The sequence below is a fragment of the Carassius auratus genome, chromosome 36 (genome assembly GCF_003368295.1).
Source record: "Carassius auratus strain Wakin chromosome 36, ASM336829v1, whole genome shotgun sequence".
NCBI classification, from domain to species: domain Eukaryota; kingdom Metazoa; phylum Chordata; class Actinopteri; order Cypriniformes; family Cyprinidae; genus Carassius; species Carassius auratus.
The window spans coordinates 920,232-947,729 of NC_039278.1; the positions used below are offsets into that span (position 1 = coordinate 920,232).

At 38.2% G+C, this 27,498-nt stretch overlaps 1 protein-coding gene across 9 annotated transcripts in view; it reads right to left on the reverse strand.

The window, feature by feature from the left end:
* Positions 1-1,103: 1,103 nt before the first annotated feature.
* LOC113054914 (plasma membrane calcium-transporting ATPase 2-like) overlaps positions 1,104-27,498 on the reverse strand; it is a 198,086-nt gene continuing 171,691 nt past the window's right edge. For 4 of the 9 annotated variants that reach the window (XM_026220706.1, XM_026220707.1, XM_026220705.1 and 1 more), the window contains 14 exons: positions 27,062-27,226; positions 26,744-26,958; positions 25,753-25,995; positions 20,794-21,035; positions 20,283-20,517; positions 16,765-16,944; positions 14,414-14,501; positions 13,287-13,393; positions 11,993-12,184; positions 10,911-11,124; positions 10,543-10,754; positions 10,163-10,270; positions 9,052-9,234; positions 1,104-2,736 (listed from right to left, as the gene is read on the reverse strand). In XM_026220706.1, coding sequence (XP_026076491.1) covers positions 2,428-2,736; positions 9,052-9,234; positions 10,163-10,270; positions 10,543-10,754; positions 10,911-11,124; positions 11,993-12,184; positions 13,287-13,393; positions 14,414-14,501; positions 16,765-16,944; positions 20,283-20,517; positions 20,794-21,035; positions 25,753-25,995; positions 26,744-26,958; positions 27,062-27,226 — 2,693 coding nt within the window. In that variant the 3' untranslated portion in view covers positions 1,104-2,427. Of the gene's footprint in view, positions 2,737-5,842; positions 5,895-7,323; positions 7,493-9,051; positions 9,235-10,162; positions 10,271-10,542; positions 10,755-10,910; positions 11,125-11,992; positions 12,185-13,286; positions 13,394-14,413; positions 14,502-16,764; positions 16,945-20,282; positions 20,518-20,793; positions 21,036-25,752; positions 25,996-26,743; positions 26,959-27,061; positions 27,227-27,498 lie in introns of all 9 variants that reach the window. The other 5 variants (XM_026220714.1, XM_026220708.1, XM_026220711.1 and 2 more) reach the window with 4 other exon arrangements.

Below are 27,498 nucleotides of genomic sequence, written 5' to 3' on the forward strand. Positions count from 1 at the left end.
AAATATTATCATTATTATTATTATTATTATTATTATTATTATTATTATTATTATTATTATTATTATTACTATTATTTGTGATTATTAGAATGCTGTCTTCTCTTCAATATATTGGTTAAACATTTTAAACTGCATCCGTAATTTGGCCCGTCAACAGAGGGCACAGAACAAACTGAATTAAACTGAAGTGGCCATCCATAACGCAAAGGTCATTGCAGTCCACACACATTTCAGACAAACTCCCCTGTGGCGCCTTTCAATGTGTCAGGTGATTCTTTTGGTCAGTTTAAAGAATAATTGTGAATGAAGCATTGACAGGAGTTAAAGGGATCCTTAACCCATTTTTTAAGACCGATTTCATAGCTGGACCAGCCGACCAATTGAAAAGATCTTATTTATTCATTTCTTCTCTTGCAAACGTGCCAAGGATAGCTACAGATGATGTCATGATTTTCAGTAGATAACACCTTTATTTTGATCTGCTTCTGTTTCAGAAGACTAGAAGTCGTGCGTCCCACTTCTATGAAACTTTCATGGTCCTTTTGGAACAGAATTTGGATGAGTAAACTATCCCTTTAACATGATAAAGACCAAATGATTTCTAAAGAAACTAATCTCTCTCAATTTTCCATTTGCATATATTCTCTCATTGAGTATGCCTGAGCTAACAGTTAAAGCTTGTGCGCCTTATCTTTATGAGTACAATTTTCAGCAAAAAAAAAAAAAAAAGAGGTAAAATTTAAGAATGAATAAGAAAAATGAGTTGCATATTAAGTGTATAACATGATGCCTTTCCAATTGCAGTGAATATCAATGAACACATGGGTGACATTTATAAGTGTGCCTTTTGGTAGACCCCCATTTGTCCTTTCACTTCTAGAGTACAATAAATAGTTAACAACTAGTGAATACTGTTGAGATGCTAGAGTATATCTACTGACTGCAGGAAGACAAGCTTGATTTTAACACAGAAGCACATCTAAATTTACACCACAGAAATTCATTCATATCTGGATAGTGCAGAAAAGGAGCATAAATGTATATGTCGATATATATTTTTGTTTGTGTTTTTTTTAGTTTTTTTTTTTTTTTTTTTTTTTTAGAAAAGAGTCAAAAGCAACATTCCTTTTCGTTTTGTTACATTACATAATTCAGTTGTTCAAAGTGTCGTCAGCTCAGGAGCTAGGTTAATTTTCTTTAACTAAAAGAAATCTACAAATGGAATGTCAAAAAGAAGAATCAACACAACAAATCACAATATTTGAACACAATTTTGATTTCCATACAGAGATGACAGATATAACTTAGTTTACATGTTTCCAACATAAAACCCATTGCAGCTTTTGATGGTCACATGGAACTGAAACTATTTTATGTTAAAAAGTATGTACTTCTAAAGAAGATATTTAAATCCAATCTGTTGTGTGTGTGTGTGTATAACCACAAGTTCATCACCAAAACCTTCAAACATTTTTCAGGGTGCTCAGAGCCATCAATCCTGACACTCATTTAATACTACGATGCCACGTTAATGATATATCCCCATATAATTTGGTTTCTTTTGTTATCCTCTAAAAATATCTACATTATTTGACAAAATAGCAGGCAAAACCAGCACACAATTGGTAATAAAACACCTAGAGCTGAACAACGTGAGCTCTTCCAACTATGTCTGCTGCTTGATTTTGAACCCTACAAATTGTTTTTAACCCTACAAAGAAACCAGGACGCATCTACAGGTTTGTAAACAAATTACATTCTCTTTAGGACATAAACAAGTTAAAGTAGTTATTGAAGTAGAACAAGGCAACATGCCAACAAATAAAGATAATCTCTGTAAATATATATTTATAATATGTCTATAAATATATATGTACACTTAATAAATTCTAATTTCTATGGGATTTCTTTTTCCGACAGGTGCAAATCTACTGTGCAAGTTGAGCGCTGCGACCCGGATACACCTTAATCAAATAACCAAATAAATCTATACAATAAGATACATGCCACACACAATACTCACAGATCAGTGAATCAGAGAAGCTGTCTTAAAATAGCAGTCCTACGTACATCCCACCAAATCAAACCAAACAGTTTAAATAAAAATAAAGGTTTCCAAATGAAAACCTGGGTTATGTACATTCATGCAGGAGCAAAGATAATAGCTGATTTCGGATTAAACTACTTGTAATAGTCTGACGTTTCCTCAGGAAGTGGGAGCAGTGCACTTGCTCTCGTGGGTTCTTATCTTGTTTCTCGAGTCACTTCACGATTATCCAAGTTAGTCATCATACATGCGTTCAATAAAAGAATGTGGCGCGACCACACGTACAGTCAACAGTACACAATCTACGTTTGTGTGCACTCCAGAGTGCTTTTAAACGTAGAGTCTAAGATGAGTATTAAGCGATCCCCCGCATGAGATTGCTAAAGCGATGTTTCCAGGCTATGAAGCGGGCTCCCGGGACTGGAGGAAGCAGCAGATTTACTTGTGTCGGTTGTCAAGTTTATGCCGCTATCAATGGCGTTGTTGTTCTTGTTGGGAGATGAGGGCTGACTGGAGTTCTTCCTGGCTGCCTCGTCGTCAATGTCGGTGTCGTCTATAAGAGGAATGTGAGGTGTGGAGTCTTCTATTCTAAACTCTGGATGGGTCATGAAATTGTGGATGGAGGTTCTGGATTCGGGTTTTTCCAAGCCTTCATAGAGGGAGCTACGAAATGCGTTCACAACACGAATCTGCATGAGGAAAGAGATCAGTGTCAAAGGGTTGAAAAGTGAGCTGCAAGACCCCCCAGTGGCACAGTGACAGCAGAAGGAGAGAATGACTGTGTACCCACCAAAAATTCCAAAACATTTGGAAAGCATCTGTAATTCACTTATTCATCTGTGCACTGAGGATTTCATTGAAAAGAACGTAACTCAAACTCATGGTAAAATAAAGAGACTGTACAAGAAAACATAGGCAATGCTCTTATGTCCCATACAGTACACAATACAGTGCAAGGTCCAAAGTGTTGTATACCTAGAGACAAGCATTGTTAATTCAACAAAAATGTAAAAAAAAAAAGATATAAATAAATAAAATAACAACAACAACAAACTAAAAATCTAAATGTCATGCAAATTGAACACATCTTGTGGAACGTTGGTAAGAGGAATAGATTAGATATTGAGATCCAGGATGAGTTTCAAGATAAACACAAAGTCACAAAGCCAAACAAAAGAGAAGTCATCTACAAAGATTAAGATGACATGTACAGGAGATCCTATGCTTCCAGAGCATAGACTCACAACATGATGATGGAAGCAAACCAACAGCTTGACAAGCCAACTCAATGACTACACACAACATGCAGCTCGGGACAACACCATATAGAGATGAACACAGGCACACAGACCGTGGAATAGGAAAAACAAAAACAAAACAAGAACAAACAAAAGTCTGTTCTTTCAACATCTCCATGCGTTTCTGTGTAAACACTCAAGTATAGGCTGAAAAGTTTTGTTCAGATTCACAGAACTACACTAAAAATAAGAGAATCCCTTAGTATGTTACTACTGAGACTTCCTATAATTATTTTACCATAATAACTGGGATTAGCTAATATTCAGCTTTGACGGTTAAAATTACAAACACACAAGTATGATAATCTAGGCAATATTCTCACAGTAAACTGAATACAATCTATGGTCATGCTCCACAACCTATTTAACTTATTCTGCCAAATTCTGAGGTAGCATTACATTTGCCCTTCACAGATAAAGCACCTTGGCGTAAATTCTCATTTTCATCAGTTGAATATATATTGTATGTTATTAAATTCTACAAATCATTGATAAAAATCTGGGCTACTTATTAGAGCATTGAGTTTTTAGCTTAACAACATGCTAATGTCAGACAAGAACTGTGATCTTTTCTGTGCTTCAAGTGAGAAGCATTCACTGTAGAGAGTTTTATATTTGTCACTTTTTAGGTTCTGTTTGGCAGGCGGGGCTGTCCTGTTCATGAAGGGCCACTGTTCTAGAGTCCCAATTAAACAATCCAGGATGTTGGGTTAGATTGGACAACCCTGCCATAAGGGTTGTTCACAGGGAACTGCCTTTAGGTTAGTAGAAGATGTTCCTACTCAAACTGTATCCCTGCATCTACAGTATGAACTGCCAAAATTGAAAATGAGTAACTTGCAACCTTTGTCACTGTCAGTGTGATCAGCTCCTTTTAAAGGGGGGGGGTGAAATGCTCGTTTTCACTCAATATCCTGTTAATCTTGAGTACCTATAGAGTAGTACTGCATCCTTCATAACTCCAAAAAGTCTTTAGTTTTATTATATTCATAAGAGAAAGATAGTCTGTACCGATTTTTCCCGGAAAAACACGACCGACTGGAGGCGTGACGTGTGGACGGAGCTAAAGAATCACGAGCGTGAGTAAGCTTTTGCGTTGAGAGCGTTTGGAAGCTGTGACCGTGAGGGAAACAACATCATCCAAAACAAACCATGGCTAACAGTCAGATTCAGCGTATATTTATGATCCAGAATCAGATCCCGAGGCTGAAACTGAACGAGAGCAGCAGCAGCAACGACTCGCTCCTAGCGGGGCTCGAACCCGGGTCTCCGATGGGAGGGGACGCACTAACAAGGAGGCAGAGATATTTGAAGCAGTTTTACTCACCGCCTGCGGTTCCAACACACGATCGTGACCCTTTTTCCTTGGGATTGCATCATCCTTAAGAAGTAAACGATACGCAAATCCGTCATCAAACTGGGCCTTGTTTGTAAATAAACTCCATCCACTGGTCCCTTAATGCTGTTTCTCTTTTGGTAATCTGTGCAGGGTTGTCTTTCCCTGGCAACCAGAAACACACTCCTTTTGTGACATTTGGCGACGCTCTCGCTCTGATCAGTGAAGTCTGTTGTGCTCTCAGTGCTCTGCTATACGGGAGCCCGCGCTCTTCCGGCAGAAGTGCCCTCAGGACACATATAAGGAAATTCCGCTCCATCTAACGTCACACAGACCCATACTCGAAAAAAAACTTTCCGAAACTTTTGACAAACCGGAAGGAGTATTTTTGGAACAGAAATACTCCTTCAAACGTACAACTTAATTTTTGAAACTTTGTCCATGTTTAGCATGGGAATCCAACTCTTTAACAGTGTAAAAAACTCAGTATGCATGAAATAGCATTTCACCCCCCCTTTAAATTGATCTCCCGAAGCAAAGGAAAGTAGAGGAGCTTGCTAGGGTATGGCAGAGAATCTGCCATAATCAAACTAGCTCTAACGACCATCAAGCTTGATTCTAACCTTCTGTCCTGGTAGCAAAGCTCACACTTTCAACCTAGCTAAGAGTAAACTTACAGAGCCAACACAAACTGGTCTAAATGACAGATGAAAACGAATGTCAGAAGCAATCACATAGATGAAAACTGGCCTAATGTTTAGTGAGATTCTACAACTGTCAGCATTACACAGAAGACTACATGACCAACAGAGTAAAGCCATGAGACATAATGGATCACTGTGGGCCTCGGATCTATATCACACAGACGACAAATAAGACAAGACTATGGGGAGGAGGCGCCACTCTCTTCACACGTCTCCGTAGCTGTGTGGAGAGAAAGAAAGTTTTTAAAAAAAAAAAGTAAAAAAAAAAAAAACATCCTCCCGTGATCAATAGAGTAACTTCAACATTGCAGCCTAGAGCATTTTGGAGAATATGTCAGGCTATAGCTGAGTGGGGAATGGTAATGTTGGCTATACTTGAATGTTTACCCAGCCTGGTGAGTTTGTTGATGGAATATTAGTTCACATCAATTTTGCGACGAACAATGGAGGGACTCACAACCTGAAATTCACTTCGTAGGCTGCACACTTAGTCCAGGGCTCTTAGCACTCTGGGGAAAACAAACACATGGTACATTGAAACACATGTTCTTCTGAGAAGTGGGTTAAAGATGATCTGATAAACAGTGACATGAAGAGTAAGAGGAAATCAGAAGCAAAGCGGATTTTCAGGGATGCCCTTTGACTGTACTTTACAATAATTGTCTATGTCTACAGAATAAGAAAATATCTGAGAGCTCCAGTTTAATGCCGAATCTCAGTCAGACCCGATGGGTAATACATGATGTCGGAGCCTTAGCCCTGATGCCAGGGCTCTGAAATAAGGCACAGCTAGACCATGAGTGATCAAATTTTGAGGTCCTTTCCTGGTCCTGTAACTTCTCATATTGCCTCTCCCTACACTGTTCTATTAAAAGTTGAAAAGCCCCAAAAATATATATAAAAAAACATTTCTGTATTTTTATTTTATTTTTAATTTAATTTTTTATTTTAGGTCTGAACAACCTTGAGAAAACTATATACTGGCAAAGTACCTGCAGTTTGTAATCTGCATGTGTAGTACAAAGTTTGAAATATGACATTCCTTATGGAACCACAGAACTTTTTGAGCCTATCATCTGAGCCGTAAATGCCATGTGACTGATCTAAGTCCACTTCACACTTTTAAGAGCCTCCAAAAATAGTCAGTAAACTAGAATAGCATATTATTCTAGACAAACTTTTTAGTATTATCACCCTTGGTTAAAAAGGAGATATCGGGGGCCCTTATCTCCAGCTAGTGCACAAATGGTGCTAAATGTTCATTATTGTCCAAGGTTGACCATTCAACTCAAAATTCCTGTAATTAAAAGGTTACTACTTAAACTACTTTAAACAAATCTTGTCTTTATCAAAAGCTTGTACATTTGAAACAGTGAATTTTGTAGGGTTTTATTATAGCTCATAACATGAAGTATGCCTTGTTTTTTAGTGATTAAGGATTTTGTTGTCAATAACAATGCTGTACATGGATGTACATTGGGCATTGCCATAAATAATAATAATAATAATTTCTGACTAAGAAAATGTGAACATCTATGAGTAGCTGTCGTTGTCTTATAATTATGGTAACCCTCACATATGATTAATGCAGCATTATATTTGCAACATTATATAAGCTTCTTTCTAGAATCTCTGTGTCAAGCCTGCTACCCCGTGATACCTTTTACATAATGTTTACTGTTGAGTCTAAAAATGTAATACTTTACTCCTTGAACTTATGTCCTACGTTAACCTATTTATATAGGGGCTGCGTCTCAGAGATTTGTGATGCGTAAGAGTCTATTTCCATCCTCTCATGTTTTATTGCTTCTATTGTCTTAATTTGTAAGTCACTTTGGATAAAAGTGTCTGCTGACTATATGTAAATGTTATGATCAGCCCACTTCAGCTCTGGGGTCTAAGGGCATCCCTGACAAACACCCAAAGAGTGTCACTCACGCCCAGAGGGAGCAGCAGTGCTGGTAGGAGAGGAAAAAGCATTGCACAAGGACACGTGACTAGGACTAGAAACATTGGTTACATCCTGATTTTGACTGGTGGTGGAGGACTGGCGTCTCAGAGCCCCCTGAAAGGATGTCCCACTCTTGAACGTGTTCACTACCTCGATCTGCAACAAGGGGAAGAGGAATATATGGAGTACAGTGCATCAATGCTTCATCACCTGGACATGGTTTAGAGGTCTATTACAGGCCCTCATCACACATTAAACGCTTCATCTTAAATTAGCACTGAGGCTTTAAAGGCTTTAGAACAGTCATCCTCCCTGCTACTGCAGCTTTGACAGCAGTCACGATGAACGCCCAGACACCTTTGAAAGCCTTGCCGCAGGATTCCTAGAAGAGCACTGTTATCATATCCCATGACAAACAACAGCCAATAGCAATCAACTGTGAATGATTTGCATGCAACTACCAAAATGCAGCAACTGCAGCATATGAATTCTGTCAAAAGCAGTGAATTACACAACCTTTTTTTGCTGCTCATCTAATCTGATGGGGCAAATGGCATTCCAGTAGTGCAGATATTTAGAATATGGGAAGTTTTTGCTGTTCACTGGTTCGCTGCTTGTCTGTGTTTGTAGCATTCCAGATAACGTGAGCAGATTTGTGCGATTTTTGCCTGGACTGAGAAGCAGTTTGGAGCAGAAATGAAGTTACAAAAGTCTTTGAGCAGGTATGGGAAGTTTCTGGTTCATTGAATTGTTGTATAAAAGCATCAAGACACTCAAAATGGTGCTGTTGGTCTGAATATCAGTCCTGTGATTTCCTCTGCCTCATGCCCAAATAACAGCCATGATACTATTTACAACAACAATGCGCTTGTGGTTGTGATATTGCTTAAGAACATGATTTTAGACATTTAAACTTCACTAAAGGCAAATATTATCATAGGAATTATCTAAGTGACTAGGCCACGACTTCCCCTTATATTAAAAACTGTTCAAAGCAAATGTGTCATATTACACATTTACATTCTCTCACATCTGATCTTATGGCTGTTTGAGAGAAAAATAATGTTATTATTAATATTATTACTACTACTTATAAGTGACCTTTGACCGATTTAAGTAAAGTAGCATCAGAAAAATTGCAAGATATGAGACTTACAATACATTATAACTATGAGAAGTATAATCAGTTGTAAAAGTTGATGCAACATGGTCATTATGTTATAAATAATCATACTCTTAAAAGCAATAACCACAAATAAGTATATATTATAATATATTAAAACTGTTCTTATGATTATACATGGGATGATACAACATATTATGAGTTTTTTTCTAATGCATATAATCATTATAATGCCTTAAGAATACCCTTATAATGTATTATAAATATAGGCTTCATAGAAAGTGTTACCAGTTTTTTTTTTTTTTTTTTTATGAAAGGTGTACTGACAGCTCATGATTAATGCAACAGTACTAAAGTCATGCGACCAGCGCTGATGTTTGTGCCAGTAATATCGATTGACTGTTCAACCTCCGCACTGTTCTAAATCTGCCTGTAAAACACACTTCCAGCCATGCAGATGGTTGAATCTCAAGTACATAATTACAAACACAACTGATGTACCAGCTAAGTATAGTTACTTTCTACCAATGCCATTTCACTGCTGAATATTTCAAACAGTTGTTACATCTCAAAGATTATAAGAGGCTCTAACCTGAGTCTGGATTCTGCTGAGGCCTCTGAACCAGAGGATCTGCCCTCTCCGCAACTCTCTCTCAGCGTGATCGATCTCCTCCTGGTCCTCGTTCATCTCCTCCTCGGGTAATTCATCCTTCTTCGACAGCTGACCAGCCCCTCTGAGGAACCTCAGCTTGCTGTTTGGGATTGATGATATAACCTGATCCAGAGTGAGGATGTGCATGACACACATGTATGGATATTAGGACATGAATGCTTAGAAAATTGAGTCATTTCAGAGCTCCATCCTCAAAGCTCCAGGTGAGGAGCAAGCCCTGTGTGTTGTTTGTAGAACACCTGGTGCATAGCTGTATAGTTATGCTGATGGCAGATACTGTTAAAAACTCTGATGGCAAAAAGAATACTTCCAAGGTCACATGCCCTGAACAAGCAACTACCAATGAGATGCATGTGTAACACACAATTCCTTCATATAGACACTGAACAAACGGTGCGTTTTGCATGGTGATATTTTTAGCCATGGAAAATCTTTGAAGGGATATTTTGACTGTAAACCTGGTGTGCCATTTATAACTTCAATGGGAATATTTTCAAAATGCATGTGCAATGTCTTTGCTGAATCAGTTTTTAAGAAAACTGTTCTTATAAACTGATTGAACAAAGAAATCTTCTCAGCCTCAACACTGACAAAATAGCATACCGACCAATGGATAATGGTTAAAATACTAGTTATTAAAGTGATTCACCCAAAAATTCACATTCTGTCATAATTAACTTTTTCGTGTTGTTCCAAGCTTGTTTTTTTTTCACACAAAGATTTGTTTATGTCAAAACTGTTTTGTCCATAAAATAAATATCAAAAGGGGACACACACACACACACACACACACACACAAAAGATGTTTTTCAAAACAACCTCTTATGTGTTTAATGGAAGAATGAAAGTCATACAGGTTTGGATCAACAAGAGGGGGAGTAAATGATGACAGAATTTACATTTCTGAGTGGACTGTCCCTTTAATGAAGAGCTTGTATGAAATTAGAAAGATGAATTAATACATACTGTATCAGCATATTTAATTATTGGATTTATATATATATATATAGAATGGAAATAGTTGCATTACCTGTCCCCAGACCAGCTCTCCCATCCCCAGGAACACACACCACATCCACTTCTCCAAGTCCAGAGGAGAACAACTGAATGGTTTCCCTCCAAACTGAACAATCACGACCTGAAATGACATGTCAAAATGGAAATACAGATGTGGTGCACTTTAGATGGGTGCATTATATTAATAACAACACTTCATTCAAATCATGCAGAACATTTTAATGAAGACTTTAATATAACTGGGTCAAATAACCAAAAATAAATGAATAAATACAGGTTTGAGTGACCTTAATTCTTAACTTACTGAGAGGTATATACCACGTCATACTAACTAGAAACTGTGCTTCTAAACATAGGGTGTATTCTTTTTTTATTTTAATACGATTTTGGTACCTGAATGGCAAAAGTGCCCAGAACAATAGAGCAGAAAATGGGGTTTCTGAAAATGCCATCAAACACGTTCCTCTCTCCATGGATCTTGCGGGCGTTGATCTCGTTGAAGAGCTGCATCATGACGAAGGTGTTGAAGATGATGGTGTAGTGCTCAGAAGGAGGAGAATGCAGCGGTGCGTTCCTGCCACTGTCAATGTCAAAGATCTGCTCGCCTGGATCACAAACACAGTGAAGATCCGACATTTACTAGATGTTTCTTCAACTGAGGTATATTTTCAAGCAATACATTTATTTGGCATTTTCCAGGCATAAAAGCATATAGTATTTGCTGAACATGCTTTGCAGAGCTAGAGCATAAGGAAACTCACCCACAAACAGCAGCGTGAAGATGATGATGAGCTGGTACACACCATGGCCCAGGATGTTCTTAGTCATGGTGCTGGAGATCAGGGGTTTGTTTCGGCCGTAGGGTTTCCTCATCAACAGAGACTCAGTGGGAGGTTCAGTGGCCAGAGCCAGAGATGCAAACGTGTCCATGATCAGGTTTACCCACAACATCTGCACTGCTTTCAGAGGAGAATCCTGGAGGAACATACAGTCTGGTTCAAATGGATTTTATAATCACAACGATAAAACATGTTGAACTGAGCTAGATGTTATTTCTCAGACCAGCTGATTCTCGATTAAAATATCAGTGGAGGACCCTGAAACGGAGCTCTTACTCATTTTCTCAGTGCATGATTGAGTGCCCTTTTTCAGCTAAAGCTCATTTCTCATGATGGTAACTTTCTCTCAGAAGTGCTGCATCATTTATTAGGTTAGCGCTCCTCTAGGAAATTAAACAATGCTATTTTTGATCACAGGAATGAAGTCTTTGGCCTTGGCCTAGTAATCTAATATGGATTCTTTGCCATTGCCCCATGTCTTTACTCAGTCTATTTTGAGATTTCATAGTAGGTCAAATAAATCATCTTATGTGATAGCAGTGGCTTTGTTTGAGTAGCCTGAGTATTATAGCATAACTATGCGGTTGTTAAGGTGTTCTGATTCCACCCGCAAGTCTCTGTGGTCTTCTGGTCACTAGATATGTCTCAGGGCTGTCCTTTAATGTAAATCTGTGGGGTCTTTCTCCTGATTTATCAACTGTCGAACTCTTTGATGGATTATTCATTTCTGTGGAAAATATCATACATTTTATTTTTCAGGATTCTTTGGTGAATAAAAAGCACAACATTTATTTGAAATAGAAATCATAATAAAAAGTGTTCAATAAATGCAATGCATCCTTGGTGAATAAAGATATTAGTATGATAACTTTAGAATGATAATATGTGTTGCTGAAGTTTATTTCTTTTAGGGTTAGGGGCTTGTTCACTAATCATTAATGCCAGGTTTGAGCAATATAAATACTGGTACCAGTGCCTGTCCCAGTGGACACAGAGGCACAAACCTGTGTGATGCAGGCTCCGGTAAAGGCGACGATCACAGCCACCACGTTAACCGTCAGCTGGAACTGGAGGAACTTTGAGATGCTGTCGTAGACGTTGCGTCCCCACATCACAGCCTTCACGATGCTGGAGAAGTTGTCATCGGTCAGGATGATGTCAGACGCCTCTTTGGCCACATCTGTCCCTGCGATGCCCTGTCAAGTCAGAAGCCCAGTCATTTCACATCATTCTTTAGCTTCAAATGATATCAAGTACCAAACACGTCCTTAAAATCAAAATCATGTATTCATTCCTTAAACAATATGCATTACTAAAATGACACTTTATGAAATCTGTCACGGTCGTATTTTAAGCTTGACATCAAAAGAAAACAAACAAACAACAAAAATAATAATAATTTTTGCACAGAGAAAATATTATAGGATCATTTTAGGACATTGTTTGAATTGCTGACATTATTTTCATGACATTAAAGCAACATTCACTTTCCATTTCAATTAGACGATACTGAAGTGATCAAACCCTCAAGTGGACAGTGAGTGATCACAAATGGTCAAATCTTTTTGGGAATCTGTGCTTGTTTTTTAAAGACTAGCCTGAGGGACTGTTCTTCCTTAAGACACGGCTGCCAGTAAAATCATGGTAAATACCACAGAGAGGAAGTTTCAGTTTGAAACGTGTCAGTTTGATGAGCAGGAACACAAGAATATGCTCTCCTCTGCCACAGCTGAACTTCTGAAAATAGAAATGGCTGGGCGGTGCTGACTCGAGCTGTTTTTTCACCTCATGTGAGTCAGTTCACATTATGTCAAAAACAGGCGTAAGAGGCACTGGCTCACACTAGGAGGCGCTCTCGGCCTGAGTTTGATCTGCATGAGGTGGCATGATTGTTCTGAAACGAGGACAGCCTGTGTTTGAGCAGCTCAAAGAGTGGAATTACAATGTGGACTGATGCACGTCCTGATTTTGCCAAGTCCGATGTGTTCCTAGGTCAACATATTTTGTTGACCCTGGAACAACATTTTACTCCAAAAATATATTATTAACCATATCCCTACACCTAAACCTAACCTTAACCATGAGTAATCCCTAAAATCAGAGGAAATGATAGATGAATGACACTGATGTACAAGGACCAAACACTGATTTTAAGCGTAAACTTCACAAAATCTATAAATTGGTTTTTCAAATCTGATTGGTTAATCACAATGTTGTTCCAGGGTCAACAACGATGTTGTCCCAGGAACATGTCTCACTTGGTAAAATCAGGTTCTGCGTGGACTGATCGGTTCTCACCATGGCAAAACCAACATCTGCCTTCTTAAGAGCTGGTCCGTCGTTGGTTCCATCACCAGTTACGGCAACCACCTGCCGCTGCTCCACCAGAGTGCTGTCAATAATACCTGTATGACAGGAAGATCACCATTACTGAAGCCATTCTCTGCAACATCGCCTTCTTCATTTAGAAAGAAGAACATTTCTGCATGATCTCAAACATTTCATCAGACAAAGAACTGCTTAGCTCTCTTTCTTAATAAACTGACAAATCAACAAATGGCACGGTGAATGTGATGGAATGTAAGTTTGTTTTATCTGATCAATTAAATGACAACTTCTCTGAAATCTCAGATAAAATGATTTTCTATTGATAAGGCCATTCAGAAATAAAGCGTTATTATTATTTTGAGCTTGCAAATTGTGTGTTTAGTGTACTTTATCAAATTCTGTGGACACAAATGCTAATCCGTTACTGAAATGACTCATTTCACACTTATAACGAACAGCCATATTTCGACAACATAAAAAGCTACACGACAGCAGAGCATTATGGATAATCAAGCGATAATGCCTGGAAATAATGAATGAATTACACTAGTGATGTGATTACAGCACAACATTTACATACAGTATGTTAATTATCCTGTAACTTCAGCCATGACGTTCAGGCTTGTGTGACGCAGATCTGATTCCAGAGCACTGTACTAACACGATCTGTCTGTAAATGCCACTGGTCAGTAATATGTCTAGTAGTTCATTCATCTAAAATGTCAGCATCTCCATTAAAATGTAGTTATATTGAGACGCTTTGGTTGTTATGATGCGGAATATCATAAATTAAATGTTTCTCCAAGCATTGTTTTTCATATTATTGTGGTAATCAGGGAATTGAATCTGGTTAGACATGAGCAATATTAACTGTTTTAAGTCTTGTTCAGTCATATCACATGCAGGGTGTGACGGTTTAAGAGTATGTTATAATAAAAATAATCATTCTGGTCTCTAGATATGTCACTTCACAACTTTCAAAGATATATAGAAATACATGAAAAAAGCATTGCTTGTGAAGTGACGTCGCGGGGTCTTTAAAGTTCTGAATGTGACTGATAATTCTCTTTTTGGTGGATTGGTGCTCAGTTGCTCACCTTTGACCAGTGTGTGTTTGTCCGTCGGTGAGGATCTGGCAAGCACTCGCAGTTTAGGCCACACTTTATCAATGCGCTCCTGCTCAACCTGCCAGAGATGTGAGAAAGACATCCACCATTGCAAGACACTCATTACAGCTATACAGCCGTCTACTGGAATACATAAAAGAGCAAATAGTATATAACATGAGAAAAATTTGGCTCTAAGATATCTTTCTTCCTGTAATGAGGGTAAACATTCATTAGAGAAGACGCTGCATTTACATATAAATGTTTAGACAGTGTATTAAATCATTCACATGTGGGGTGTTTGTTTGTTAGAATGGCCAGCTGTCAAATGTGTTCAATAACTGTCTACATCAATAACAGCAGTGCATTGTTAGCACATGAGACTGATGTCATCACAACATGCAGTAATAAAAAAGCTCCATAAATTACTAGAGTAGTGGAGCACAACAACACCATCAGGGCCACAGACTGTTACATGAAGCGATGCTCTGGGTTCAGTGTGCTTCGACAGCATTTGTGCCGTAATATTCATTACCTCAGACAATCATTTCAACTCGTTCTTTAACACAAAAATCATGTGTAGAGTAATGCGCTTGCAATAAAAGTCTACAATCCTATTGTGAAGCTTAATAACATAGTGTGGTATCTGTGGCTAAGCACTGGTTTACAGAATGCATGGATCGTAGACATGTTATCAAAATAAGATATAGAAGATCACTTAAACCAGCACAGAACAGATACATTTTAAGCAGTGTAGAAGAAATAACTTCCAGTCTCTAGATGCTGAAAGACTTTTTGTCATTTATCATAGTTAAAATCATTGCGCTATATCTCTCAACACAGAAAGTTACACAGAAAGTGCAATTTCCTAAAATTTTCTCCTTCATTTTTCCTTAACGTTGGTTACATTCTTTTTAAAATCCTAAAAGACTGTTAGTTTTGGGGTCAGTATTAGACTTTGAACAACAGGTTTCTCAATGTGACCTGACTCATCTGTATGAGTGTGTGATATTTTCCCTTAATGTCGTCATTTGAACATGATCACCATTGTACTTTGTTAGTAAAATGCTACTTGTATAATGAAAAATCCCAAACTCTGATAGCAGTAACTGTTTTTTCTTGAAATCTAAGAGCAACAAATAGAAACTGAGATTTCGTCCACTTATGAAACAGACTTGAGTAGCACAAGAGCTGCTGTCTTGATCTGCATCACTATTTCAGCAGCTGTCAAGCCAACGGTTTGTCCGAGCTACACGCATCTGTTGACTAATGAAGTGTAATTCTCACACCCTACTAGTATTCATAACTCCCGACTTACTGAAACTGGCTATGTGTCTATGAGCAATATAGCTCAGTGAGCAGGAGCGAGGGGCTTTATCTCAAATGAAATGCTGACTAACTAAACTCATGTGACATAGTCATTCTCTTGGAGAAAAATACTGCTGACTCATCCTGCTCTACAGATTTTTGTCTCAGAATGTGAATGTCTCTTGCAAAAACACCAGCTGCCACCAGCTACTGTAGATGCAGCAAATCATGTTTAATAACCGACGCAATCAAAGCATATTGGTTTCATATGGAAATGTACTACTGTTCACAAGTTTGGGGTCAGTGAGTTTTTTTTTGTTTTTGTTTTTTAAGAAATTAATACCATTCAGTAAGAATCTGTTAAATAGAAGAAGTTCAAAAAGTTTTTTTGACAAATAAATGCTGTTCTTTTGAAGTTTTTATTAATCAAAGAATCCTGAAAAATAAAATATATGATATTTTCCACATAAATATTGTGCAGCACAGCTGTGTTCAACATTGATAATAATCAGAAATGTTTCTTGAGCAGTAAATCATCATATTATTCTGATTTCTGAAGATCATGTGACACTGAAGACTGGAGGAATGATGCTGAAAATACAGCGGAGCATCACAGAAATACATTAGATAGAAAACAGCTATATTAATTAGTAATGTTTAACATATTTCATATAATTGTAATATTTACTGTTTTCAGTCTATTTCTGATCAAATAAATGCAGCCTCAGTCAACAGAAGAGACTTCTTTCGAAAACATTTTAAAAATCTTACCAATCCCAAACTTTTGAACAGAAGAATGTACTGTGTCTCAACACAGAATAGAGAACTTTGCTCGTAATGATTCATGTATATTGTTTATGTCTTGTGGTGTCTTTGAGAGTATTTTAATACTTATTGTCTTGCTTGATTTACTTCCATTAAGAGACCAGTCAAACTTTCTTTCTTGTAGCACTGGATTTCATGCAACAAACGCTGTTCATAGAGCTGAATGTTTGATGTCATTAGTGTCATGTACTGAGTGTGTAGTACTGTACCTCTCCCTTCTCATTCCTGATCCTCCTGTTGAACTCTTTCCCGTCGATGCACAGGAAGTCTTCTCCGGGGTGGATGATGCCACATTTGATAGCGATGGCTCGTGCCGTGTTGATGTTGTCTCCTGTCACCATGCGCACGGTGATTCCAGCGCGTTGGCATTTCTGGATGGCGTCAGGCACCTGCGGGCACAGAACTGCATTAATTCCACGCGCACCGCCTCGCTCCGCTCCAGAGGAAAGATTAGCGGCGAGGCAAACCCCGAGCAGCAGTTAATGAAAACACCTCCACAAAACATGCGGGATTCGATTCCTCTAATCTCTCTCTTTGTGGCGATCTGGAACTTTCAGATGCTCCAGTGAAACAAGTGAGAGATCATTAGGAGGAATTCAAAGTATGCCTGCTGTAATTATGCAGTGGTGGGGATGATTTCTCGTGTCACTCAAGACAAAATTATTCATATCAAGGGTTAATTTCTCTGTGGAAAATTCTGACCAGGTTCAGACCGACCAGCTGAAAAATGTCTAAACCATCATAAAACCAGCTAAGACTGCCTAAGACCAGCAAAGCATAAAGCCTGCTTTAAGCAGCAGTTTTATGGTTAACTTGATTAAAATTTGCATTGCATCATCAACTAATGTATGTTATGAAAGTTAAAATAAAATAAAAACAGCTAAGGGTAATTTTTAGGTATCACGCGAAGCAGAGTAGATAGATAGATAGATAGATAGATAGATAGATAGATAGATAGATAGATGGATAGATGGATAGATGGATAGATATAACAAATCTAAATAAGCATACTTGTTCTGCAGGAGAGTGAATCAGACACAATCACAGACGTAATGGAAATGGGGGCCGGACTAGACGCTAAAGCGAGAGATGATATCTGCTTGACTAGACGTCCAAGTATTTCTGAGAACTGTAAAGACAACCGAGTCCTACTCAACTCATCAGGAGGAGAGGAAGAGCCTCATCAATAAAACACCACAGCAGAGGTAACATTAGACATCTAAGACTAATGGATTTGTTTACAGATTCTTGAGTTTCGGCTGTTTATTAGGGAAAGGAATGGTTTACGTGTCCCGCCAGGTAACAGAACAGAAACACACCAAATCTGTGTAATCATCCAAGCATTTGAGTTATCAAACTGCTATAAAACAAACCGATTCAATCTCCAAAATGCTGTTTCTGCGATTCCAAAGGAGGAGAACAGCAGGTTGATCTTGCAGCCAGAACTTCACGAATGTTCCTCCATTCCTGCTGTTATTCTGTTTTACCATAGATGTTGCTTTCTGTAAGAAGTCTTCAACAAACTGACAATTACTAAGTGGGGCTCTAGAGATGGAGAATGAACGCCAGAGCAAAGAAACAGTGGGATAAAAGGAGGAGGTTAAATAATGCAGCAGCAGTATAGACGCTTCATCTGTCCCTGCGCGCGTGAAGATGTACAATCATTTGAGGACGTATTTTTAAAGCATGCCTCTCTTTCACAACCTCACAAGCATATCTGATGCAACTCCTCCTCAAATTCCCAATATTTCCCAGTAATTTCAGAGCACCTGGGCCAGCACCTGATTCTGCCAGTGAGTCCTGCACCATATAACCTCACAGTGCATTTTAAAGCTACACTAGATTCAGATGTATAAAAGCGATGAGATGATGTGAGCTGTGGGGTGTCATTAGGGGCACGACCCAGGGAGTGATTCAGACTGCAAAACCTTGAAATGTTTCTAGCGGTCTATGTTTGTCTTTAGGGATCTTCCACACATCTGTTGACTAGTTTGAGTGTTGCTCTTTTAATGCCATAAATCCTACCATATCAAATTTCTAGGTCATCTACTCAAGCAAAACTTCACTGAAAACCTGTTGCTCACAATTTACAATCTTCTGACGTCTGATTGATCATTAAGACTTTTTTAGAATGTAAATGGTCTTTTAGTATATTTGTACAAACGTCCCTCTTCAGCTCGTGCTTCATGTGGTCTGTGTAATCTTTACTGATTTTTTATAAAGCAAACGTAATAACTTTGATATTGTTGGTCATAATTCCAGATAAACGCTTACTTGGACTGAAGCAGCTCAGCTTTACTTGATTCTCCATCAATCATGTTTTAGAGTCTCAAATCTGATCCTCTGGATTTTTTGAGGAGCGTTTGTTTCCAGAAGCTTTACTTTCACTGTTCCTCAGCGGAGGAATGATCTTCACAAGCCTCCAGAGCCTTTATTTCTCCATCTTCACGGGATTGCATTATATGTTTGGATCATCTATATATCTTCTAACTAAGACATATTATTGGCAGTATAGAGTGACGACTGATATTTATATAATTTTATGCAAGTATCTGCTGTACTGTTATAAAGATTTAATTGATTTATATTATAAGGATCAGAATTTCATCTCTGTTTTGACCATATAAATAATTCTGCACCAAACTGCATATGTTTGCTTAGTTTGGGCCTCTGAATAAAACTGAGCTGTTTTCCCTCACTGGGTATGAGCTTTATATTCTCACCATATTATTCTGAATGAGCCATTCAAGTATAATGCATTAAATATGATACAAAACATTACATTTTTGCAAAGTTAAGTTCAATTAACTGCACAGAACATGATGTTTCAGATTTTTATTTCATGTGTCAGGCTTTACAGGATTAAGATGGTGTGTTAAAGGGTTAATTCACCCAATAATCAAAATTATGTCATTAATAACTCAATCATTTAAAACGATTCAGTTTGATTTGGTGAACTGATTAAAAAAGATCTGGTTACATTGAATGATTCGTTCATGAACCGGATATCACAAACTGCTTTGTTTTGAACTCTCTAACACAGACACGGAAGAGAAGACAATGCTGAATAAAGTCGTAGTTTTTGCTATTTTTGGACCAAAATGTATTTTCGATGCTTCAGAATATTCTAACTGCCCCTCTGATGTCACATGGACTACTTTGATGATGTTTTTCTTACCTTTCTGGACATGGACAGTAGACCGTACACACAGCTTCAATGGAGGGACTGAGAGCTCTCGGACTAAATCTAAAATATCTTAAACTGTGTTCAGAAGATAAACGGGTCTCACGGGTTTGGAACGACATGAGGGTGAGTTATTAATGACATAATTTTGATTATTGGGTAAACTAACCCTTTAAGACCAAAAATAAATAAATAAAAAATAAAATAAAAAACAATGAGACTCCTGCATTCTGTTACACTTCTAAATGTAATGTCGAATGTAATAATGTCTCTTAATTAAAGGCCCCCTCTAAGCAGCATCTCCGAATAGGATCAAAAGAAGCTAAAACTTACAATAAGTTTCATCATACCAACTAGTCATTCAAGAAACCTATAGAGTAGTCCATTTTCAAAATATATGGCTTTGTATGCTTTGCACAATCAGTAAATTACTGTAAGCAGAGGTCTCATTACAGGCATGGTCTCATGCATAAAATGTGTTACATAAAATCTTTAATTAAAATCATGAAATAAAACACGATGAAACAGGACAAAATTTCTCACCTCAGGTCTGACGGGATCTTCAATTCCAACAACACATATTGCAGTGAGGTCAGTCAAAATGTTGTTTTCGTCCTCCCAGTTGGGCTCAGGGTCTGCAGGAAAGTCACGGTAGGCCACACAGATGGTTCTGAGTCCTTCACAGGCCATGGGCTCAATTACTTTCTTCACCATCTCGTCTCTGTCCCTCGGTCTGAAGACACGGGGTTCACCTGCCTCGTTCAGAATGCGAGTACACCTGAAGCGAACACACCAAACCACCCCTCACATGAAACAAGGTCATATCATTGTAGAATTATGCACATTCCCTTATTTACAGCAATTTCAGACTTTCTGAGGACATTGCTTCATCATGTAATTCCACAAAGAGCAAATCTGAATGATTCCGGGCACATGAATCTACAGTATTTCAACATAATGTTCCTCCATCTGCTGTTGAGGCATGAAAATGCTTTTATATAAAAAGTGAAGGTACTACAGCTGCAGCATCAGAGAGCAGATGAAAGGCGCTCACTTTTTAAGGACGATTTCAGATGCTCCTTTGCTGTACATTCTGAAGCTGCTGTCTGGAAGCTTGATGATGGTGCTCATTGACTTCCTCACAGAGTTAAACGTGTACACCTTGTAGAGTTTCTCCTCTGGGATCTGGTTCCGGACAGTCTGGTAGTCACGTTTCAGGTCCAGGACCAGTCCCAGTAGGCCACACTCGGTTTTGTTGCCCACTTGTTTGGGAAGACCTCCTTCCTTATCTGGAGGCTGGGGAAGTATAAAGCCAAAGAGTATTCCGATAGCTGCTGTATAGTAACAAGATAAATAGTGTGCTCTTTTCATTAAAGGTCATATAACTGACCACCTGTCTACAGATAACAGCAACCGTTGCTTAGCAACCTGCACACATGGTAAGCTATGCTGCTTTGAGCGAAATAAATCCTTTGGATAAGTTTGATGAGGTAATTTATGAAGTTTCTTTGTTAACAGCTTGAATGCCTTGAATGCAATGACAACAGGTCATGTTGTACTTTTTATTATTATTATTATTATTATTATTATTATTATTAATTATTATTATTATTTTAACTTTTTTTATATAGTGTTTTTTGCAGCAGCACAGTATTAATATTCTTGGTTTGGATTTGTTATAAATCTCAAACATTAAAGCATAAAGCATCCGCAGGTAATTCAGCATGAAGCACTTAAAAGACTCAAATTCAGTCTTAGGTGTGCATTTATGTTAGTTATTTTGTTAAATTTTACACTTAACAATAAATTGAAGTTTGACAATATCTTATTGTCACATTGAGTTTAAACTGCATTCAACTATATATATATATATATATATATATATATATATATATATATATATATATTTCTTTATTTTCTTTATTTTTATTTATTATTTATTTATTCTTTTTAAGAGAACTTGCAATATACCTGTATACTAAAAAGAGCTTGATCTTACATTCAGGCATGTTGAAATGTGATCTACCTTATCCTTCTTGCTTTCATTTACAGCTTCCTTTATGCTGCAAAGATGCAATGCGTCCAACAGAAAACATGACCCAAAACTAAAACCTAAATATGACAAACAATATGTCCTTCTGGTATTAATTACTGGTATTAATAAACTGTCTGCAAAGGCTCATGTTACTCTACATCAGATCCAAATTGTCTTTCAAAGAACAAGTGTCTACGTATACATACAGTCTGAAAGCCTGAAAAAGCTTCCAATGCAAAGAAACAAAGGCACCATAACAATCTCATTATCCGTAATCTCTAATTATCTCTTCATCAGATAATAATGATTATCTGATGAAGAGACCTTGATTGTGAATTCACTTTCTGATTTACTTTTACAGCATTTCTCATAGCTAGGCTTGACAGGACCCAATGTACAAGAGTGGTGCATTGCAATGTACCCATTGAGATTACTCACAATGTGCGTGCAATGGAGTTTTTGTAAGCTCTAACTGAGAAAATCAGAAATTTCAACAAAAAAACGCAGGTGTACAGGTTCCACATTTTGATTTGTCTTACAACTTTCGGCATCAGCCAGTTGGATACATGTGACTGGCTTGTTTACATGTCAATGGCCTATTGGGTAATCAAGACTGGACCATTTAATTCCCAGGGTAGACAGGGGGTGGGAAAGATAAATTATGACTTAAGCTAAATTATGTTTTTGCCACAAGAACTTTACTAACTTCACAAACTCAGGAGAAGAAATTACATTAGAAAGTATATCATGTTTACCTGGGTCATTCAAGACTGCTCATGCATTTGATGCAAATTTCATAGCACCTCTCAGAGAGGCACTGGCATGCAAAGCTCTCCTGAACAGCTGTCTTCTCCCTGGTCAGGACGCACTCCTACGAACCACGGCATATGGCTAAACATGCACTGGCAGCACTACTTCCTCTTTACAGTCTTATTCGGCTCCTGCGCTCCACATGGGCCCTCCATCTATTCTCCTTCTCACTGCAGGGGCTGTGGAGGCCCTCTTGTGTACCCTAGAAGGTCATTTTCATAGCACCTCTTTGATTTCACAGCATTACCTACACTGACATTGACAGCCCCTGCCTCAGGCCATGAGGTGAGTGCCTTGCCAAAGCTGATTGGCTTATGTGAATGAGTGGCAGCACGAGGCATCGCAGAGAGACTTTGGCAGAGACCTTGAGTCACATGGAGCGGCTGCAGCCGGACAAACCACTTTGCCCAAAATGAGTCACAACTTATCAAACACAAGACATTGTGATTTTTCACCTTGCCATGTGTGCGATTAAAAAATTCCTCCCAAAATAGCATTTAGTCTTACAGAGAAGTCTCACAGGGCAGAATTCCTTGCAGCATATGCCCATTGTTGGATCAGAGCCAAGTCCATGTCCGAGTTCAAGTAATGTCTTGTTATCTTAATTTTCAGATAAAGTCAGAGTTCATTAATAATTGCACTTGAATCCAGACTTTACTCTGGGTTTGGCATCAAGGACCCCTTCTCTACATATGAGTAGTGGCAGACATTTTTTCTAAGCATAACCCTTACTAAACCATTGTTTCAGATGACATCGAGAACCCTGGTCCTGGAGGGCCACTGTCTAGCAGATTTTAACTCAGTACCTAATAAAATACAGCTGAGAAATCTAACCTACATCTTCAGGATTGAAGATCGAAAATTGCAGGCAAGTGTGTTTGGAAAATTACAGATTCAGACATTTTGGACATGAAAGATAATAATAGGTCAAGATAAAATGAAGATAGCAAGACATTGCTAAATGTCTCAAACTCAATTGTTTAAGGACTTGGACTCAACAAGGGGGACTTGGACCTAACACTAGTTTGCTTGTATTAAAAGGCAGGTTTATTTGATCGGGATAGAACTAAACTCTAGGACAGTAACCCTCCAGGACCAAAGTTGCCCATCCCTAATATACATTATGGAGGAGACTGATACTTTGCAAAGTCTTTCCTGACTTCAAGCCATTCCAGATTGTTCTGACTGGGTATGTACTATGTTTGTTTGACAGGAATGTTGTCCTAGGGCCTTAAAATGACATCCTGGATCATGTTTTACCACAGTACTGAATGATGACCATATTAACGTACCACGGTACCTTTCTATTGCAGGTAACAGGCATTTAAACAGAATTGTATGGTTCTAGACAAAGAGTTCTTTATCATCTGGACAACAGAAACGAGAGAGCCTGTGTGGAGTCACTGAATGGACTTTCACCACATTCAATCTTTGCAAGAAGGGCTAACTGCATCTGTCTTTGGTGTAACTAAGAATCCAGAGCTTAAAGCTGATGACCTACTGAACAGTCCTCAAACACACACACCGCCATACAGACATGTAACCTCCAATCAAGAATTGATGGGTTCCCGAGAACATGACATCAGTGTCGGATCCGACCTCTCCGATCAGAAGGCCAGGAGGTCTGATGGAACAGGTGGTAAAGCAACCTGAGATCAGTACAACAGGAAGTCTCCGCAGAGCTCAGACTACCGGCTGAAGTATCAGTGTACATGCCAGCAGCATCACCTGTACAGTGTGTCCTACTCCGATTTCAGGATTCCACTAACTCTTTTGTGGCTGAGCACCAGCCGGTCGTACAACTGAGACATGCTACATAACCACTCTAAATTATGAATGCTAAATCTGTATCAAATACAGGTAAAAGTTTAATAGTACAAATAAGCTTAAAAAACAGGAGGGCAGCCATTTCACCCAAGAGCACAAAATTCCATTAAATGTAAATCTAGAAGGACTGAGTTGGGAAGGAGACTTTTTTTTGCTGAAAGAAGGAAAGTTTGCTGAAGGAGCTGTTGAGTGTTGGGTGAGAAGAAGTTCATGCATTAAATACCTTAATGGAGCAGCAAAGCACCGTAGCTTTGGGGATATCTCCAGGGATAAAGAATCTAGGTTAAAACAAGATGTCTGGAATGATATGCTTATCCAGGTCTCGCTTTGAATGGTTATGAAAGCTCTCGGTACTGGTCTCCAGGGACAGGATCTGTAAGTAGTGTTAGTTTGCTGGGAGAAGGCATTCAAAGGGGTGGTTTCAGCTCCTAGGCATCTTAAACCGAGATACAGAACAGATCTGATTCCAGCTCTCAGAACCAAGAGAAACACATGTTGTGATTATCAATGACTTTATTTATTTATTTTTTACTTATTGTCCCAACTATATCCTTGCAGACTGTACATTTTTGGAAACCAACCCCAACTGGCGCTCCAAAACACACAGTGATTATTCTGCTGTGTTCTTGGTCCTCAAAGAACAGCACATACTGTATGGAAACTTACAAATGAAAAGGCTTAATACAAAATATATATATATATATATATATATACATATATATATATATATATATATATATATATATATATATTAATTCCAGTAAGTTTGGATTTCATCAGTGGGTTACTCTATGTAGGACACATTCAGTGTTTAGTGATCATTGGGAACGATCTTTTTCTGTTTTGAACAAACACTGAAGGTTTGTAAGTTTTCTTTCCTCCTTCGGAATTCATGGACATTACTTTCCCATTGTGGTGCTGAATGTTATTGTTCAATTAATAAAAACTGAAAAAAGGTACAGCGATTCAAACAACAATGAGTTTAGCCATTAAAAATTGATGTTGGTAGTAATGAGAAAGTAAAACTGTGCTAATATTGCTGTAGCTCAATTGGTGAGCGTGGCATTAAAAATTCCAAATCAAAGATTCGATAACTAGAGTAAACACATGAAACTCAGGCAACATGATATGACATAAAAGGTTGCTGGAACAATGCCACAATGGATGCACAAAGCAATAAAAAGTAAAGGAGGTTCAACAAATATTAGATTTTGCGTCCTTTTAGCCAGGAAATGTACATAAGTAATAGCTTTTACTTATACATTAACATTAAGGTCTATAGTTAAATAGCAATTTTTGCTGAAATGACACCAGTTTTAGCCAAAGGTTTTGATGTCTTACCAGTATTTTAGTAGTATAGGCGCTGTTGAGGGATATAGCATTGACCAGTAAATCCAGAGTTTTGTGTGGGATGGAGCTGGGGTCTGGAATCTGCTTGTAATGGACATCGCCCACATAGCACTGCACTGCTGTCATTCGGTTGGTGGTCAGTGTGCCAGTCTTGTCAGAGCAGATAGCTGTGGCATTGCCCATGGTCTCGCAAGCGTCCAGATGGCGTACCAAATTGTTATCTTTCATCATTTTCTATCAGCACAGACACAAAAATACAGATACAGATAACTAGCTAATACAACATTTTGAGAGTACATTCTGTGCATGTCTAAAACCTGCACAGTCCACTACCTATAAGAACTTGTCTAAATAAACATCCTTCTAACTGAAATGGGACATAAAAAGGCTGCTATCTCAAGAGGAACTTAGCTAATGTGTTGGTTTACTGTTCACATAGCCAGACAAATAACATTCATTTCCACTGAAATTACCATTATGCCAACATCCAAAGGTGGCTTTGTTGGTAATAAAATACTTCTGTGTGGATATACTGTAATATCTACCAAACAATCTTTACCTGTTGACGTTGCTGCCATTTTGGTTGTTTTTATGTGATTCCACCAATTTCAAGTCAGACAGTTCAGAGCTTTCATGAAATTCAGTGTTTCTAATTTGTAATCATACATTTGACATTTGACATTTGACAAACATTTGTAGCTGACTTTAAAGAGAGCATGCACAAGTAGTGGGAGTCCATTTCTGCTTGAGGCAAGCAGAAATGAAATAAACATTCATAAAAATATATCTGATATGATTGCAAATGAATTGTTTGGTTTGATTTATTCAACAACTGGTTTAACAGGTGTCATTTGGTAATGGAGTAAATGTTTCTCAGAATAAAAATAAGTCAAGCATTTTAAATCCTTTGATGCCCCAAATTGCTGTCTTGGTAATCAGCTCTATATTTATATCTAAATATGAGACATTCTAAAAAGTTTACCTTCACTGAGTAGGCCAGAGAGATGGTGACAGCCAGCGGAAGACCTTCAGGAACAGCCACCACCAGCACTGTCACACCAATGATGAAGAATTTGACAAAATACTGGATGTAGACTGGTGTACACTCCGGCAGCCACGGCTTCTTCTGAAGCACAAAGTTATCGATTGAAAAGTAAAGCACCAGGATGATGACTGTAATGGCAGACATCACCAAACCTGAGAACCAGATCAAAGCAAACATCACATTAGTGCATGGTGCTCCTCTGTGATAGTGAAACACTAACCTTGATCCTCCATACAACCTAAAAACCCATAGCACCTGCTTTGCCGATTTGTACAGCCAGCTTTGTGAGTTTTCCTTGCAGAACAGATTTCTCTTTCTTGGAGACATTGGTTTTCTTCTTCTCTTTGTCATCTGCTTCTCCACCCTCTGCGCTCTTCAAGGGCTGCATCTCCATTGCTGCAGCTCCATCCTGCTTCTTCACTGTAACGATCACAGGAAACACAAGTGGGTTATGGGTGTCGGACCTTTGCCCACGACTATAGGTAATGCTGAACCTTGACTGAACTGGCCATGAAGTCATTGTGAGAGAATAAATTAAACTGTTGGGATTTGAATGTTTCTTTGTATATTAACAGATGGATGAATGACCATTATGAGTTACTAGCCAACACTTAAAATTCCAACAGAAGTCAGTATTTGCAAAGCACTATTAATCTATAATTACTTTCAGCATCAATATCACCAAACCACCA